A 17665-nucleotide genomic window follows, 5' to 3' on the forward strand; every position below is an offset into this window, starting at 1 on the left:
CCTCGTGTGGCCACCACTCCCGCGTGCATAGCCACGATTTTTCGCCATTTTCTTCGTCCACCTCGAGCCGCGTTTCGAGGCGGAAACGATAGACTAATTAAGTCGAAAGACGATGAATCGCGACGCTTCTCGCGATTAGCATTCCTCTATGGCTATGAGAAACACATTACAATGGTTTACACGGACACTGTAGCCTGGAAGTGCAGCCACCATTGAGAAAATTCGTGACGAGATCGTTGCACGCTTGGAATTTGTTCTGTATCTCTTCTTTCGCTGACCAAGTTGTCTTCGTTTCTGGTTAAAGTCGGTTTACCGGAGAATTTTTGTTACATCGACGAATAGGATTGATGTAACTAGCCAGACAATTTTCTATACCGTTATCGAGGCTTATAAAAGTCTTATACACGATATATTCCAATATAACCGTAAATATCAAACGATTTCACAACTTTCTTAAGCCCTGTTGCAATCCTCATCATCGATCGATATCGTAACACTTTCTACAAGCCATTTATCAGTATTAAGCAAGTATTCTAATAATTTTGCATCAGGGTTACAAGTGTAAGTCGCCGAGCAATCGTTCGCGGTAACGCGGTTCTGATCCTAATTTATATTCAGCCTCGAAAGGACCCAGGGGACTGCCAGTCGATCTCGATTTTAATCTTCCCCGATATCAGGGCGACAAAACGTCCGTTCGTGTCGTTCCTTTCCTGGATTCGTTCATCGCGGTTCCGATCTCCGGTCCCACTGCTCGCGGAACCAGTTTTTCCTTGTCCGATTAAGGACCGGTCGTCTCATGCTCGTTGGTTTATATAGCTGCGGAGCCTGCCTTCGATTGTTTTACCTGGCCCAGCTAGAAAGCACGGTAATTGCTGGTTCGAACGAAAGCACGAGGGACAAAGAGGTTCGCGGTGGTCAGACTGGGGGGGTTGGGCGATTGGTCCTCGACCTAGCTCACTGCTTATCGTACCTTCAGTCTTCTTTTCTTGGTATCTTTTACTTGCTTTTTATTTCTGCTTTTTAAATTATTTCTTCGTTAAAATTTCTTTTATCTGAGATTTTGATATTTCGTTTTTTAATTTACTTTTTTTTCAAGTCAGTTTGGTAGTACAATCACGAATGAGTTGGTACGCGAATGGAAAGAACGTTGGTCCTCGGTGGGATGATCTTGCGTTCTGGTCCAGATCACGAATGAATGAAAGATTATTAAAAAATTTCTAAATTTAATTAAGCATTAAGAAGTATGAACTGATTGGGCACTATTTTCTTGCGGTTCGACTCAGTCGTCCTTGAATTAAAAGTATCATCGGTATTTTTCACGGGCAGTTCAACGCTGTTTTCCTCTTCTTTCTTCTTTTTTTCTTTCTCTTTCTTAGCTGCTTGCACCGATGCACGTGACGCTCATTCCATCGGTGGAGGTGTATTTTTCGAAATTGGGCAACAGATGACTAATCCTCGCGCAACAAATTTCCAGTTGCGAGACTGCTATTTATCTTCTCTTTATCGTATCTCTCCGAAGGTCATCCAGCGCGTGTTAAAAAAGTTTTTATCTATTTCAACGATACGGTATAATGTGGCATTTTAACGCGCTTAGAAATGACACTTTTGTTACGTAAAATTCTGACCATTTGCAAAATATGATCGTTCCTTACGATATTGTCTGGAATATTGCACTTTTCGCAGGTCCCCTCTGTCGTTTAATTAAAACGTGGCGAGGTTTGGTCATCTGTCACATAGCTTCCGCTTGAGAATGCCATTTAAATTCGTGACAGTTTCTATACAAATATACAGTTCGTTAAACTATACGTGTAGGTAATGTAATTACCCATTAAAGGTTTCTCATTCCTACGAATAATTTTTTTTTCTGACGCAAGCGTAAACCTGTTTCTCGAACTTTGTATTTGGTGCGATCATCTCGTAGAGAAATGACCATCGAATAATTTTTCGAGATTCTTGCTAACATTTCTAATATTTACAACCACTCTGCTCTGATAATTATTTCAGTACACAGCGAATTTTCTGAAACGTTCTTACGAATCGCGTTCTTAATGGATGACTAATACTGTCTTATTTTCAGTCCACTTTTTTCTATCGGTGTAATTATATTATTTTTGATACGTCGGTAAATGCATAGAAAATAGCGAGTATTTTAGTTAATTTACATCGTGTATTTCCAACGAAAGAATGGCAGGTTCGCACAGAAACGAAATCCAGCACAATTTCCTATAACTTACACGTATCTACGTATAGAGAACATTGTATCGTTTATATTTAGAATTTTTATCGAATCGAGTCCAAATCACGTAATTGCACTTTATTTTACATGAATTTAATTAAGGAACAATGTTACCCGCCACAATAAAACAGTCATTTGCATATCACGTAAAAAAATTGTACGCAAGAAATTTAACAAAAAGTGTTGATAAAATATGACTGTACGAAGGTCAGGAATTTAATTAACCACTACTATTATGGTTGACGATTTAATTAGCTACTTTTAACTCGAGAAATACCGGGTGTCTCTATATGAGTGACACGCTTTTTATTTAACATACCCATGACATGTGTTTTGGTCGTATATTTGCAACTGGTGCCTGACAACAGCACCGATTATCGTGCTACGATTATTGTAACATGCACGCTCGAATGATAAACCCTGACAGCTTACAAGTTCTAAAACCTCGTTTAGATCGATCAATTTATGGGACCGGAAGCGAAGTGAGCGACTAATTCGAACGGGACACGAGGATGCTCGTCGTGGACTTCCTTAATTTCGTCAATTAAATCTCCATTACGCTCTGCGAATCCACTAAACACTTTCACGTCTAAGAAGCTTTAGAAAGCGCCATTTTCAAGTTCTCCAGTTCTAGCGGAAGAAGAAGGATCAATAACGAAGACGTGTCGCCAATTTTTAATCATCCAAGATTTTTCGACAGCCTCTCCAATTTAAACTGTACCAATATCGTTGCACGTTTGTGCATCTACTCGTCGAAAATCGATATCGGGTGCAGCGCGCATCCTCGAGATGCGGACGTCCTCCGTGAACGAACTCCTTTCTGGAGCAGGGACCTGGCGAACGCGCGGGGCCAGGTCGAAAGCGGAGTTCCGTCCGCTCGACAAAACAATGTAATTATATAGCTTCTTGCGCCGTCTCCGTCGCTTTTCTTTTTTTTTTCTCCATAACTGTCGGCAATTCGTTCCCTACCGTGCTCACTCGAGGACGAGTGTCCCGTGCTCGAATTATGTAACCGCGCGCTTTCGTCGACGCCTCTTATGTCAGTAAGCCTTTAACGTTTTGCTGTTCGCATCGATTACACGGATACTTATACGCACAGCTTTTCGCCACTCGTTTTTGGACGGCGTCTCGTTGCAACCGTCTGCGTGGCGAACGCTAACCTTGTCGTCGCTGGGCATCGACGAGAAACGGGAATCGAGCGCACCACGGGGAAAGGAAACGCTTTCCCACTTTTGTGTTACACACCGTTTCTCGGAAGGAAATATTTAACACCGGTCCGGCTGTCCGTTTTCTCGTTTGGTTGTTCACGCCTCTGGTGCCACTGTTGGTACCTTGAACCGAGTGCCTCCGCGACGGTGCCCTCGAGTATCGTTTTTTGCGCGGCCATTTTTAACTGGATACCGCTCGCAGAAGCTCTGAACGGAACAGAAGGGGAATTGCATTCTAATTTTAATTAGCGAGCGAGAGACACGGGGATACGTAGAAAAATTGAAAATAAAAAACTGCTAACACTTGGACGCGTCGAGAGGAGCGAAGAATGTGTCTCCTCTTTCAAGAACAGTTTCGTAGACGGTTATTACGTAACGCTCGTGACAACGACGATTGTTGGAAATTATTCAACTGTGGTAACACGAAATAATCAATTGTTACGTAGAAAGTTTTCCTCGCCACAATAGTGGTTAATAATCTATTACGATTTATTAACTGAAAGAGAAAGTTTCGAGATATCGCAATACCAATGATCCATAGTGAATGGCGTAACTATCCCGAGGAGGTGGGGGAGGGGGGGCCCTTGGGGCTTTCACCCTGCCAAATATTCGTAAGACGTTTTTGGTAACGATAGCCTCGACATAAAAATCGACTAATAATTCATAAGATTACTCGCTGCAATCGAAACGGACGGCGCGATACGTGGGTTAACAATTTTGAAACCTAACCTTGAAACTGTGTTAGTACACCTGTACACTATAATTACGTTCGTTTCATGAAACGGCTGCTTTGCTGGAATCAAAGTGTGATAATGAGAAGTGTAAAAAAAAAAGTGAAGAATAAACGGCTGCAGGTTATCGATTAAGAAAACACCGGACCCGAGATGTAGATACTCCTTTCTGCACCATTAAGCGAGTTTCTTTTCTGCCTCCATATTATTCTACTCTGTTATTTGCTACACCGCGATATTGTATCGCAACAAAATAAATGAATATTTCAATATTTTACAAGGAGTTCGAGCTGATTCGAGTGGGCAGCAACGCCTTCGCCTTTTTTCTCGTTGCCTTCGATTAAAAGAAGTGGCCCGAGTGTTACGAATCGGTGAATACAAAATGGAGAACCACATCGTGTGGATACGAAAGAGTATTCGATGGTGCACAGTTACGTGTCGGGTATGTACGTTTCAATTTTACGTCACGAAGTTCGCGTAGTTACGTGAAAATGCAATTAAGCGCTAGGAAATTTTATATATTTAAACCCGCGGGGTTATTATATAAACGCTAAAGTAAATACGACGACGGGCAGATGTTTCGCACAGCCGCTGGCAAACGTCGAGCCCGAGGAGTAACCAAGTCGGAGTGTCAGAGGTAAAAAGGAAACAGTGCCAAGTCCGAAAAGGCGTTAGTAACGAAAGCAAATTTCTATTTGGCGAACAAAATTTCTTTGGACACGCTCGTGGAACGGGTTTCGCAACGGCGGTAAATAGAAGCGGCTGGAAATTTCGAAATGCTCGACGTTAGGCATTTCTTGGGACACGCCCGTGAAACGGTAATCGAAAATCGCAGCTGAAAAGTTTCGATCGGACCAATCGACCGTTAACACGTAAACTTCTATTTTCAAGTATCTCGAATCGATTCCAGTTCATAGAAAAAATGTTTCTGATGAGAAATCGTTCGGAGATGAAGCGCGTTTAATCGTTGGCGCCACGTGCGGAACGCGTGGCCGCGCGATTCGAAATCCTAACCAGTTACAGACCGGAGGCATAACATCGTCACACGCCGGGCTTTACGCTCCGTAACAATGCCCCAACTTTCTCCGTCACTTTCATTTTCGTTGGTCGGCTGGCTCGGCTCTCGCTCGCGTCACTCTCTCTATCTCTCTCGGTTCGATTAGGAAATAGTGCGTGCCCCACCACAATTTTACCACCGTCTAAAACCCACCTCTTTCTCCATCCGTGTTTCGCGCGGCGTCTTTTTTCGGTACCAGTTTTCTGGCTCGCCGTTGCTCGCTCTCACCGGCTCGCATCGCCCGTTTCTCTTTCGGGGGGGCCACCGTCGCCGTTTCCGGTCGGCTCCCGCGATTTTAGAAAGGGCCTCCTACCAGCCGGCTGGTGGCCCCTATGGTACCTTCGCGCTCTTTGGAGAACACGCGGGTCCACGCGACGATCGCTGCTCGTATCTTTTTAAATACATCGACTGTTTGCTCCAACTATTAAAAAATATCGACATAAATGATAATATTCTTCTTTAGACTTTTACTCTTTGAATGTAGATATTGAATTTTATTCTTTGAATGTAGATATGTACGGTCCTTTTCGCATTCCGTTCCTTAAAATTGTTTCTAGCCGATGTTTGGTCAAATGTTTGGGCTCTCTGGAGAACACGTGGGTCCACGCGACGAACGGTGTTCGTATCTTTTTTTGACTGTTTTCTCGAACCATTACAAAATATCGACATAAATGATAATATTCTTCTTTAGACTTTTTCATTTTATTCTTTGGACGTAGATGTGTATGATTCTTTCCCCATTGCGTTTCTTAAAATTCTTTCCAGTCGATGTTTGGTCATTTGTTGCTGCACTTGAGAATTATTGTTACGGTTATGTCAATTTTAATTAGAATGACAAATGTATATCGGGTGATCTTTAAAAAGATTTAGAGGATAAACAGGTACTATGCTATCCTGTGACTCTGTAGAGTCAGATTGTTTCACTATGTTAAAACGAGCGCAAACCGTGGAGTATCACGAGAAAGCAATTTGAAGATTTATGAACGTGTGTTTGCTTGCGCGTGCGTTTCGCAGAAGAAAAACAAAATAGACTTGCAAATCAGCTCTTTGTGAAGTTAAACTGTACGCCTCGTCTCGTGATCACTTATACGCCTCGTTGTAACGTCACGAAGCTAAAGACGAACTGAAAAGAAAGTCTACGCCGATAATACATTATTGTTAGCAAAGCGCGTGAACTTTGAGTAACATTGAACAAACGTTTTGTATTTCTCCTGCGAATATATACTCACTCTTTCAAAAGCGAAGACGCGTCCTTTCGCAATCCTTACCGCTCCGCCATGGTGTCCTGGGACAACAATATTTATTACATTGTTAGCGATCTTCGATTATATTGGCTTTTACAATTTAACGCTCATAAATATCGATAACAATTACTAAGCACAATACAAAATACAAACTCTCTTAACGTAACACCCTTACTGGAATACTTCAGCAGCATTATCGAAGCATCCGTTAGGGGTTCACCATGTCTGCACCCCATCGAAGCGGTTAAGTAGCCACTCTACCTAGAAAAGGGAACAGGCGTCAAATGAAACAACCGCTCGAATCTCTTTTCTTTTTCCTTTTTTTTAACACGTATATTTCACTTTCTGTTGAAAAATAATGCCGTAAACCGTCGTAGGAAATAATAGAATCTGCACAAATCAACTCACTCGGCGCACCACTATCATTCGCTAGAGATATTATTTACAGTGACTGGAACTGTCTGACGACGAGGTCTTTGGTAGCGGTTCAAGGGCGGCGAGGGGTCTGAAGGAGGGCGTTTCGACCGCATCACCGCCGATTTTCTCTGCTGGACACCTCGTGGAAATAGGAATCGAAATGGTCAGCAAAGGATTGGAGCGGAGGAGGGGGTGGTGGGAAATAAGGGTGACACTCACGTGGATACACGAGGCTTTTCCTTATTCCTTCCTTTTTTTTCTTTTCTTTTCTTTTCTTTCTTTTCTTTCATGCTTCGTTCGTTTTACAGCGATAGCGATAAAGTGTGCAGCGCTAGCCTACCCTGTTCCTCCATTAATTAAGAGAAAATGACATCGAAAAGGGTTACAGATACCGAATACATCATAGTGACGACGATTTCGTAAAAACGGACCGACGGCTCGGTCGTCATTCGATAAATAGCGGCGAGCGATAGTTAGCTTAAATAGTGATATTAATTAGTAGTAGTAGTAATAGTAGTAGTAGTAGTGGTAGTAGTAGAAATGGCTCGTGGGCAGTGGTTACGAGGTGAGATCATAGAATCAGCTTTTTATAATGCGTTGAGAGGTATAGTCGAAATAGGGGGCTTGGAGAAAGGGACGAGAAAGAGAGAGTGCGATAAAGTTAATGGTCGTAGTCAGGAACATGCGACATTTACACATCGAGTACATTTAAACATGTGTGTGTGTCTGTGTGCGTGTGTATGTATTACGCGCGTGTGTGTGTTTGTATTATATCATCTTGCATCTTTTCATGAATTTTTTGCCGCGATCACATGGTCGTTGTTTGAGACATTTTAAAGAAACCCAACAACTTTCTTCTTCTCCGCGCAGCAAATTAAATATCTCCTCCTCTTTTCGTTCCTTGTTGTTGATTTTTTTTTCATTTTAATTACACTTATCGAATGTAAAATTAAATTTTACTTTACGACTAGACATCGAAGTTATCTTTTTGGAATATCGAATTATAATATTCGGATAATGGAACCGTTGAATAATTCATATATATGTACATCTTTGAAATAAGCTCGTAATTTAAAATATCTATAACCAACTGTATGTTAATAGTTAAGACTAGAACAGCGAGTCGACTAAATATTCGCGTGAATACGCCTTCCAATAAAAATATAGTGGAAATCTATATATAGGACTATCCGAGTCTGAAAAAACCCGCCTGGTGCTTAAATGTAGGTACGCGGACCGCTCGATTCGAGAAACAAATCGATAATCAAAGTACAAATGCACTCGTTAGTGTCGACGATTTCATCCTTTGAACTTTTAATAATCAGCCCCGATCGTTCGATTTAACAACACGCCGTTTCGTGGTCAACAGTTACAATTAATGTTTGTTCGAGTGGGTGGCGCGTGTGTATTTCACTTTCCAAATTCAACCCCTTTGCGAATCATCGGTGAATTTGTTGCTGAAACGAATTCAATCAATGTGCTACGTGACATTGATCCGTTCAATTGAGAAAGGAAAATGCAAAATGGTGGTGGAGAAATTATTTTGTCGAAATGCTGAAAAAGTGAATTTTATCCATAGAAAAAAGCTGAAAGCTTCCTCCGTTATTGTCATAATGGACTCGAGTCGTTTTGATTGCGAGGGTATGAGGAATCAAATCGACTCGTGTTCATCCTCTCGCGAACCTCAGTTACATACGTCACCTTAAAAAATAAAAACGATAAAGTAAAGTAGCTATGAGTCACTAAAAAAGAAACTTGCACTAATTCCCAAGTACAGAACCGTACGTATGAGAACAGAAATATCCATAAACTTAAACTAACTCGATGAACCCCTCTTAAGTCCGCCATTAGCTCGCAAAGGATCAGTAACTCAGTGACAGGTTAGAAAAATGGGTTACGTCGATAAAAGAGAAACTTTCCAAACACCAAAACCATTTACAAAACGTTCACCAATCCCATACAATATTCTCTATACCATACAAGTACACCTTAACATCCAACTATCTCTTAACATCAACTAAAAAGAACTCGAATCTCCCCAACCACCGATAAAACAAAAAGTAACTACTCCTCATCCGTATCTTACGCGTGGCTACGAAATGAATCCTTAAAAACAGCTCGACGTAACCCTAGTTTCCATCGTCGGCGTCCCGCAGCGTCCGCTGGCATTCCCACCAGCTGATCCGCCTCGAGTCACCGTACACTTGCGCCGCGGGTATATTTAAAAAGTGCGCGCGTGTCGCTTAGCGAGCCAACCGGAGGAATGGTGTCCAGATAGAAAGACGGCGTCAACTGTCCGTTTCGATTAATCGAAACTGGTCGCGGACGGTGGTGGAAATGCTCGGGCGAAACCGCGACGCTCGAGACTAGTCCCGACATGTGCTGCATAATTCGCGCAACCTGACGCGGTACGTGGATATTCGAAGTGACTTGGGCGGTGCGGCTAAATAGCCACGTAACTACGAGCGCTGGTGTGCGCGCGGTTCTCGAGCCGCCCATTTACGCAACGGTATACGCCTGCCGAAGGTCAGATACGACAATAAGATTCTTATGCGTCCCGAGCGGCGTTGCTCCTGCTCTCTCCGCCGTTCCGGTTACGATTATATGCAGGTTTCGCAATCGCGGTTCTTAATAAACAACAATTGAACGAGAGCCGCGGGATCCCGCGACGCTCGGACGACGCGAGCGCCTCGCTGAAGGGATTAGCGATTACATCGAAATCAGCCATTTGCTTGCTGGCTTCTCATGGGAAATTCTTGGCTCTCGTTGTTTCGTTCTTTTCATTGCGAACTTGAGTTCGTTTTGAGGGAAACGAAATGGTAGATAGGGATTAGTTTGTCTGGTTTGATCTGGGTAACTATTTTATAGTATGGATCCTTCATGTTGCGCACGACTTTTAAGAAGTGAAACCAGGGTCTGTGGATAATTTGTAGAATATTCATGGGGATCAATTTCGTTGTTTTACTTTTGAGATGCTGATATGTATCTGGGAAGTAAGAGGAACGTAATTTTAGTTATACTGACGTCAAGTTGTTTTTCACTGAAAATTTGAGTGGACTGTATATCGAGTTTCCCTCCCGTCATGATTTCTTCGTTCGTTACAATTTTGTCTCTCGTACATGTACAGGTTGCTTTATTTATATCCCTTGAGCTTCTTACGAAATGTACATTCACGATACCGATTCCACTTTGACTTTTACTGAATTAATTCCAACTATTTCGCACTTTGTTCGGAGGGAAATGTACATATTCATGAAGCCGCGAGTTGAGAAATCCTAAATGGAATTTCAAATGCCTGTATATGCTCGTGAAAGCTTTAATAATCTCGATGATTTTTCGCGAAATGCATTCGCAAGGAGCAATTCGTTCTTGCCTGGTGCTCTGTTTCACTCGCACCGGCTAACTTTCCTCTCCTTCGGCTCGAATGAATTATGTAAATATTATTGCAACTAAATACACGCCGGGCTACTAAATTCTGCGTACACGCGTACAAATGCGTAGCAAATTTCACTGAATTCCCTCGAGTTATACGGTCAATCATTTTCATTTCTTTATCAGTGTCCAAAGACGTAAAACAAATGTTGCTATTAGAAAATTGTAAACTATAGTACCGATATCGTGAATGTATTTGTAAATAGCGATTTGAAAGCGATACCAAACCTCTTTTGCACCGCTGAAAAGATCGATCGCTCCTCCTCATTTTGATTCGATTGACTCTTAATTTCGACGCAGCGTTCCAAATAAAATCGTGCAACGAGAAAGAAAGCAAAGTTTACCAATTCCTAATGCTTCGTTCCAAGCTCGAACGAGCGACTGAGGGCCACTGTGATTTATCGGGACGCGTTTCGAGACCGTGCAAATGTTGCGATGTCGGGAAAAATCGGAAAAAGGCGAAGCGATGTAAAGAGTAGAGAACGCGCCTGTGCGACGATGGTTTGGCGTGCATGATGAACGGTGGTTGTGAGCTCGCGGGCGCCGCGTTTTCTGCCGCGTCGCCTCTATCTGTCACGCTGGAAAAAATGTTGTGCGCATCAGGTTTCTTTTTTAACTGCTATGGACGGATGTATCCGCGCGCGATCTTTCTGTCACCGATCGGGCTGTAGCTCGCCCGTTTGTCCACGATCGAATCGTTTTGAAAAGAAAAATACAGCTAGCGGAACCTGTGATAACTGCGTCCGCGTCCATGTCTCTTCTATTTCTTTCGCGATGCAATTTCAACGGTATTCTAAACTAAAATAGCGTTTGGAGAATCCTTGACCACAATTTACTTCGTACAAGAAAATGAAAAGAATTTCGCTGATACTCCCGTATGGCTTAATAGAAAGAAAAGGAAGAGAAACGTAGCTCCAGGACGCATGTAGCTAACACGTGTTCTTGCAACCGTATCCCCCACCTTTAATCCATGAAATTACACCGACGCTCGGTCAACCATCATCTGTTTTGATTCCCCGGCAGCTCTCCAAACGGGATTTCGAAAACAATACCGCCCCGTGCCGGAGGGGCGGCGTCGAGTGTTGTCGGTGACAATCAATAATAGCAAATGGCCAGTGATTTCAATCCCGTGCGATTTCATTTCCCACTTTCCTCGCCGGTTCTCGTCGGGAACCGTTAACCTCTTCTGGTGTTCTCGTTACTTTCAAAAGAATTCCTCGTTCACCCTGGAACGTGCAAGCGAGTCCTCTCGCGTCGACTCATCCCCTTCCTCGCCTCCGTTTGTAACTCCCTCGCGAGCGACATTGATGGAAAAGCCCCTCGACGTGATTCGAACGTGTCTTCGAGGGAAGATCGTGAAGCGTTCGAGCGCGAATGTTTTTTTTTTTTCTTTTAAATGAAACCACCGAGGGCGTCGTGGAAGTCTTGCAGGTAGGCGAGAAGTTGGGGCATGGTGGGTCGGTCACGCGACAGGCCCAGCCAGCAGACGGCCATCACGGCGAACAGTTCGTCTGGACACGGTCTAGGCTGGGCCAGTCGGTAACCGTCGCGAAGACACGCCATCATCTCGAACGGGTCCACCTCGACGTACGGCTGCTGGCCCATCGTCGCCAACTCCCATAGGAACACACCGAATGACCACTGGCAAAAAAAAAAGAGAAACGTAATTATTTGTCACGTTCGACATCGGGTTAATTTAGTCGTTTACATTTGCATTGGTATCGCCTGTACAATTACCGAGCAAGTAGCACGCGATTTTGTTAAAATGTAAAAATGTTTACGATTGTAGAGAATTTTCGCGTCGAGTATCTGGCACTATACGTGGACATATGACACGTGGGTATCTGATTATTTTTTTTTTTTTTGAATTAAACATAAATATGCTTGGAAATTTAATTTGACTTTCTAATGAGAACCAAGCGCTCGGTTGCAATAAATGGATTGATAGTTCAATGGAAATTGTATTTGTAGGTTGCAAACTTTGATTTAATAATGGTATGGTTCTAATTTTAGTAGATAACAGAGTCGTTATTTTATGATCGATGAAAATATTTGATAAAAGAATGCTTGCACTGTTTAAAATATTGTAAAAAAGAAAAATGATATTCATCGGCATTTTTATCATGAATATTCAACAACTTTACTTATATTGACAGCACTGTGAATGATAGCAGAGAATTATACATTTTGTTGCACACAACAAATGTTTTATACATTCGAGTGATAACCTTAGAACAAAAGTTACAATGTACGTCGGAAATGTGCATGTTTAATGAATGATAAACATATGTGACTTAATATGTGCTGATTGTAAAGCGTGGCTTATCATGTAAGTGAATTCTTTTTATATTTTAACAACGTTCGCGGAAATAATCTTTCCTCGGTTGCTTAAAAAAGATATTAATAATAATAATAAACCATATAATTATGTAATCTGAAATGTTTCTATCAGAAAAATAGACGATTCTGCTTAGAAAGGGTTAATGTCCACGTGACTAGAAAGTATGGTAAACGAAGAATTTGTTCCGTCACGATATTTTTGTTCCCGTTTGTTCGGAAATGTCCAATCGGCCATTGTGTTCAGAAAATGGCAACCTTTCAGAGCTTTATTGGCGTTCGATAGGAATTATGTACGTACCACGTCCGTCGCCGTGCTGTACTGATTGTGCTGGAGGGTCTCCAAGGCCATCCAACGAATGGGTCTGTTCTCGTTATCACCGAGACAATGGTAATCCTGAGGGAAGAGATCTCGCGCCAAAGCTGTATCAGCTAATCGCACGCGGAGGCTGCTTGGCTCGATCAGACAATTTCTGGCAGCGATATCCCTGGAAACATATGGTCGGTTACATATATATTTATATACAATTTCGATGAGAAGATTTTGCAACAAAAAATTATTTAAATATTCGGAAGAATATTGCAGTTTCCAACGAGATATCTGTACATTCAAAATAATAAATAATAGTTGCAATATTCTTAGTTCTGGTTTCAGTATTCGTTGATGCACTTGCGAGAATTTCAAATGACCTTAACAGCACGAAATGCTTGTAGCATGCAAAAGTATGCAAAGTATCCAAAGTAATGTAACATTTAAAAGGTGAAACAAATCTCCATTCACATCCCGTGGCCTTAGCTGCGTTCGTTAAAGTACGTGAATTTGCATAAACATCTGTAGCCTAATTGTGAGACAATTGTCCACCAAGTGCAAGGTGTTTGCAGAATGTACTGTTTTAACTATTTGTGTCTGTGTATAAACGATTGCTGCAGACAATTAGTAATTCTATGGTGAAGAAACTATTGTATAAGAACTGACATGTGAAAAATTGATTGATTTTATTGAATGCGAAGCAAGCAGAGGGAGAAATGCGATCACCTGTGCAGAAGGCCCCGTCCGTGCAAGAATGCCCCTGCCCTGGCAACCTGCGCGCCAACGTGGACTAAATCCCTGGTCACAGGATGATGGTTTCCGTCGGTAAGGTACAGCTTCAAATTCAACTCGCACGGCGTACTCGTATACGCCAATAGCGGACAAGAACTGTCCAGACAAGCTGCAGCTAGCGAAGCAATATTTGCATGCACCAATCCTGCCAGCTGCGAGCCCTCCACCACCAGCAAGGAGGCCTGATAAGCGGATGCCACTTCTGCAAAACGTCAAAACGCCTCGCGTAAATCGCACCATCCACTCGTCTATCAATTTACGATTCGTCGTCGATCCGTTGTCGCAAAATTTCAAATTGAATTTATCAAACGATCGTCAGTAGTAGCGACCGTCAGATAAAAAGCATTCCACATCCCTTTTCGTTCTTCTTCGAGAAATTAAAACTAGATATTTGATTATCTGCTTTATCGTTTGTAGTTAATCTAGGGCACGTCAATTTTTCTCACTAAAGGTGAAACTTAATGAAAAATAATGAACATTTACGAATCTCGATGTATCCAAAGACGCACGGTTGGTGCAAAGGCTACGCCAATACCTGTCACTGTCTTTATGATGACTTCTTGCTCACGGCCAGCCAATTCCAAGGTGCCTTTGTAGACGCGGCCGAAGGTGCCCTCCTGCACGAGATTGCGACAGTACAACGCGGACCTCGACACCGCTAGTGCCCTGGCTTTCTCACAAGGATCAGTCGACTGTAAATTAACCAAGACACGACATCGAGGTATTAAAGCTGATGCTCCCAGACACCAAAGAGATTCCTAAACAATTTGCAACCCTTCCCGCACGAGCCGTCCCTCTCGATTGTCACGCGCGGTCGGCATAATTGATCACAGGACGAAATCCTCCCTACCCCTACTGTGGGCGGAGGAAACTCATTAAAAAAGCATTCGTCGCCTGTAACAGGATACGAGACAGGGTCGCGATGTCTTCGAACAGCAAGAAGAATCGTGAACAGGGGAGAAAAAAAGTGAGAGAGAGAGAGAGAGAGAGAGAGAGAGAGAGAGAGAGAGAGAGAGAGACAGCACCAGTTTTCCCATCGTCCTCGAATCTCCGTCCATCGTTATATTGTCGTTCCCATCGCAGCCGCGTTCCCTTTTGTTTCACGATGGTTTCCCGCTGGTTCCTGCGTTGCGAAGCGTAGGAAAGCTCAGACACGAAGCAAACAGGGCTGCAGGGAGACTCGGTTATTCATTAATTTCAATTTTCCGGAGTTTTGCCTCCGGCCCCTGTCGCACCGTTTCCACGCGCCCACGCGTACACCCGAGCCCCTGTACGCACGTTTGCGACGCGTGCGCGCGTGTACCCACCGCGTCAGGGTGCCGAGGAAAAAAAGAGGACTACGGCGGACCGAAAATCAGCTGGGAAACCATCGGCGCGGTGAAAATTAGCGGACCGCCTATTACATTCTAAAAGGGGTACCACGATGGAATTAATGCTTGCGCTCTGTTCGAGCAAGTGTTACGAATCCATGGAACTGTGGAAGATACTTCTTTCGTTTTTTTTTTTTTTTTTAGAACCTGTATATTTTAAAATATGCATTAGATGTGCAAATGTGCGATAGGGGGTAGCGAAATTTCGAATAGAATCGTTCGTTCGCCGAGAAGGAAATTACGAGACACAGGTTCGGTTCGGGCTTGGCCACGAGTAACTCAACGATTCGTCGACACGGGAGGGCAGCGTTCAACGAGAACGTGACCGGCTAATACCACGGCTTACCGTGCTCTGTAATTATTACCGAGGACGAGTGTCGACGCACTGGGGGCTGTTTGTGCACCGGGACCGGAAAAACTTTGCTACGGTTTCCTCCTTCCTCTTTGTCCCTTGGTTTTCATTACAGTGCTTCGTTCCGCTCGTCGATTTCATTCTACCCGCCAACCACCCCGTCCAACCCCATCCGCGTCGACGTTCCTCCTTTTCCAATTTTCCTTGCCTTTTTATCGCGCGAGAATTCTTCTCCCCGGCCCACGTCCACCCCTCTCTCACTCTCGCCGTCTCCCTTCCCCGTTTGTTAAATGAAAACGCGATGAGACAATTTAAAATCGGCCAGCGTGTCGGAATAAAGGCTGCCGCGGTATTCGTTGCGGGGTATATACGAGCTTATAAATATAAATAGAAACGGATGGTGGATACTTTTATTTTTAACTGACAATCGGGTTAAAATTGCGGGCGGGAGGGTGAGTTTTTCGATGGTTGACGAACGATTTTAATCTTGTGGAAGGTAAAGTAGTGGATGCCTCCTCGCTGTTCGTGTCGCGATAATTAATTAGTACACGTGCGACTGGCAATAAGCTTTTCTTGCAATCCGAGGAATTATGAGCACGCTGCGAAAACAAAGTGCTCAGCGCGAGGAATCGTAAGTAGTAAGAAGAGTCGGTACAGCGAATACCTACTCAGCCGAATCTCTTGTCTGACTCTTGTCGCCTGATCCACTGCGGTGCGTTCTTTCAGTTCGAAGTCAGTCGAGTCTTATTACATTTAAGAACTGCTTATTCTCTTAACGAATTTTCACGTATTCATATAAATGTTTATTTGTATAATTGATTACAAAAATCAGATACGGTGTATAGATATTTGCACTCTGTATACGTTTAATTCCGTGCAAGTTTTTATTGTTCGCGTTAAATGTTTCCTGTTATCTCCAGGCAAACACACGGACTCCGCGATCTGATTGCAAATTGGGAGCAAATATCGCAGGTGACAATGGAAAATGACGTAAACACGGCGAAATCATATTTCGGAAATGAGTAATAAATATTAACTCTCTCCGCTGCGATTATTCGTGATTGATTCCGATACACGCGATACCGTTCACCGAGAGCGTTTGGCAAACAGAAGTATCCTGGCGCTCGCAACAGTGCTTCCTGCAAATAATTAACAAACGCCATTTTTGTTTTTTTCGCTCTCCTACTGTCTGCTCTTTTTTTGTTTCACGGTTGAAAAAACTGCCGCGGGTAATTGCCACGGTAAATGAACGAATATAGAAATCGGGAGCCGACTAGCCGCGTGGTAATGCACGTAGACTGACGAGTCACTTTTGTAGAATCACAATCGGGCTATTGATTTAACGGCGCCACCGGCGGGACTTTTCGCTGAACGCACGCCGCGCGGCAATTCGATTTTATTTATCGAGAGAGCCCCGTCGCCGAGCGTCGCCGTTTGTTTTCCGTCGGGGCCGCAACTTTTAAAAGCCCGATTTTCACCCAGCCCGCCTCATCGTTCGCGGGAAAACTTTTAATTTGAATAATACAGGTCTCGATTTAACTCCATTAAACCATCCGCCGCGCGTTGCCAGCCGATACCGTTCCTGCCGGGGGAATTAATTTGAATCAAAGAACCGGCTTACGCTGCTTTACCAAATCCCACCCGCCGTTTCAACCCTTTCGCCGGACCGTGTATCCTGTACGTCATTTCTGTTTCACCAGATGACACGCTAGAGCGTGTGCGAACGTTCGATTCAATTGTCTGAGGTTATTTTCCAATAAAATCCAGAAAAAGAAATTTGACATTTATTGTGACGAAAACTCTGATCCTAGAATCATAAAATCGTAAACAGTATCGAAATAAATGAACGTTCGAACAGTTCGATTAATCCACCAATCATTTGCGATGCAAAGTGAATCGCGATGCCCAAGAAAATTCTTACAACAGACTGGCTCTCCGCCTCCGACATTTAAAGTTTTCCAATTTTTCTACGACATTCCATTATCCTCAACTGTAGTTACTCAAAACCTGCCTAGAAGCTTCATGAATAACGGCAACAACTATTTAAATAATACGAAGCTCCAACGTGGGTACGCGTATACATTTGCATCGCGAATCTTGCCAGGACTTAAGCCGAAAAGAACCTCTGAAAGCAATAACACCGCCGAACCCTCGATTCCAGGAGTCTCGTACAAAGAAC

The 17665-nt window shown here is 43.3% G+C and overlaps 2 protein-coding genes across 2 annotated transcripts in view; both read right to left on the bottom strand.

The window, feature by feature from the left end:
- The window catches only part of Rpl8 (ribosomal protein L8), a 309715-nt gene that overhangs the window by 90973 nt on the left and 201077 nt on the right, over window positions 1-17665 (bottom strand). The window lies entirely within an intron of this gene.
- Window positions 11704-17665, bottom strand: part of LOC143424535 (tyrosine-protein kinase Dnt) — a 77439-nt gene continuing 71477 nt past the window's right edge. Inside the window, exons 6-9 of the mRNA XM_076896663.1 lie at window positions 14300-14456; window positions 13699-13966; window positions 12964-13150; window positions 11704-11966 (exon numbers count right to left, since the gene is read on the bottom strand). Of these exons, the coding sequence (XP_076752778.1) occupies window positions 11718-11966; window positions 12964-13150; window positions 13699-13966; window positions 14300-14456 (861 nt within the window). The 3' untranslated portion in view covers window positions 11704-11717. The remainder of the gene's footprint in view (window positions 11967-12963; window positions 13151-13698; window positions 13967-14299; window positions 14457-17665) is intronic.

This window comes from Xylocopa sonorina, chromosome 6, assembly GCF_050948175.1.
Source record: "Xylocopa sonorina isolate GNS202 chromosome 6, iyXylSono1_principal, whole genome shotgun sequence".
Lineage (NCBI taxonomy): Eukaryota > Metazoa > Arthropoda > Insecta > Hymenoptera > Apidae > Xylocopa > Xylocopa sonorina.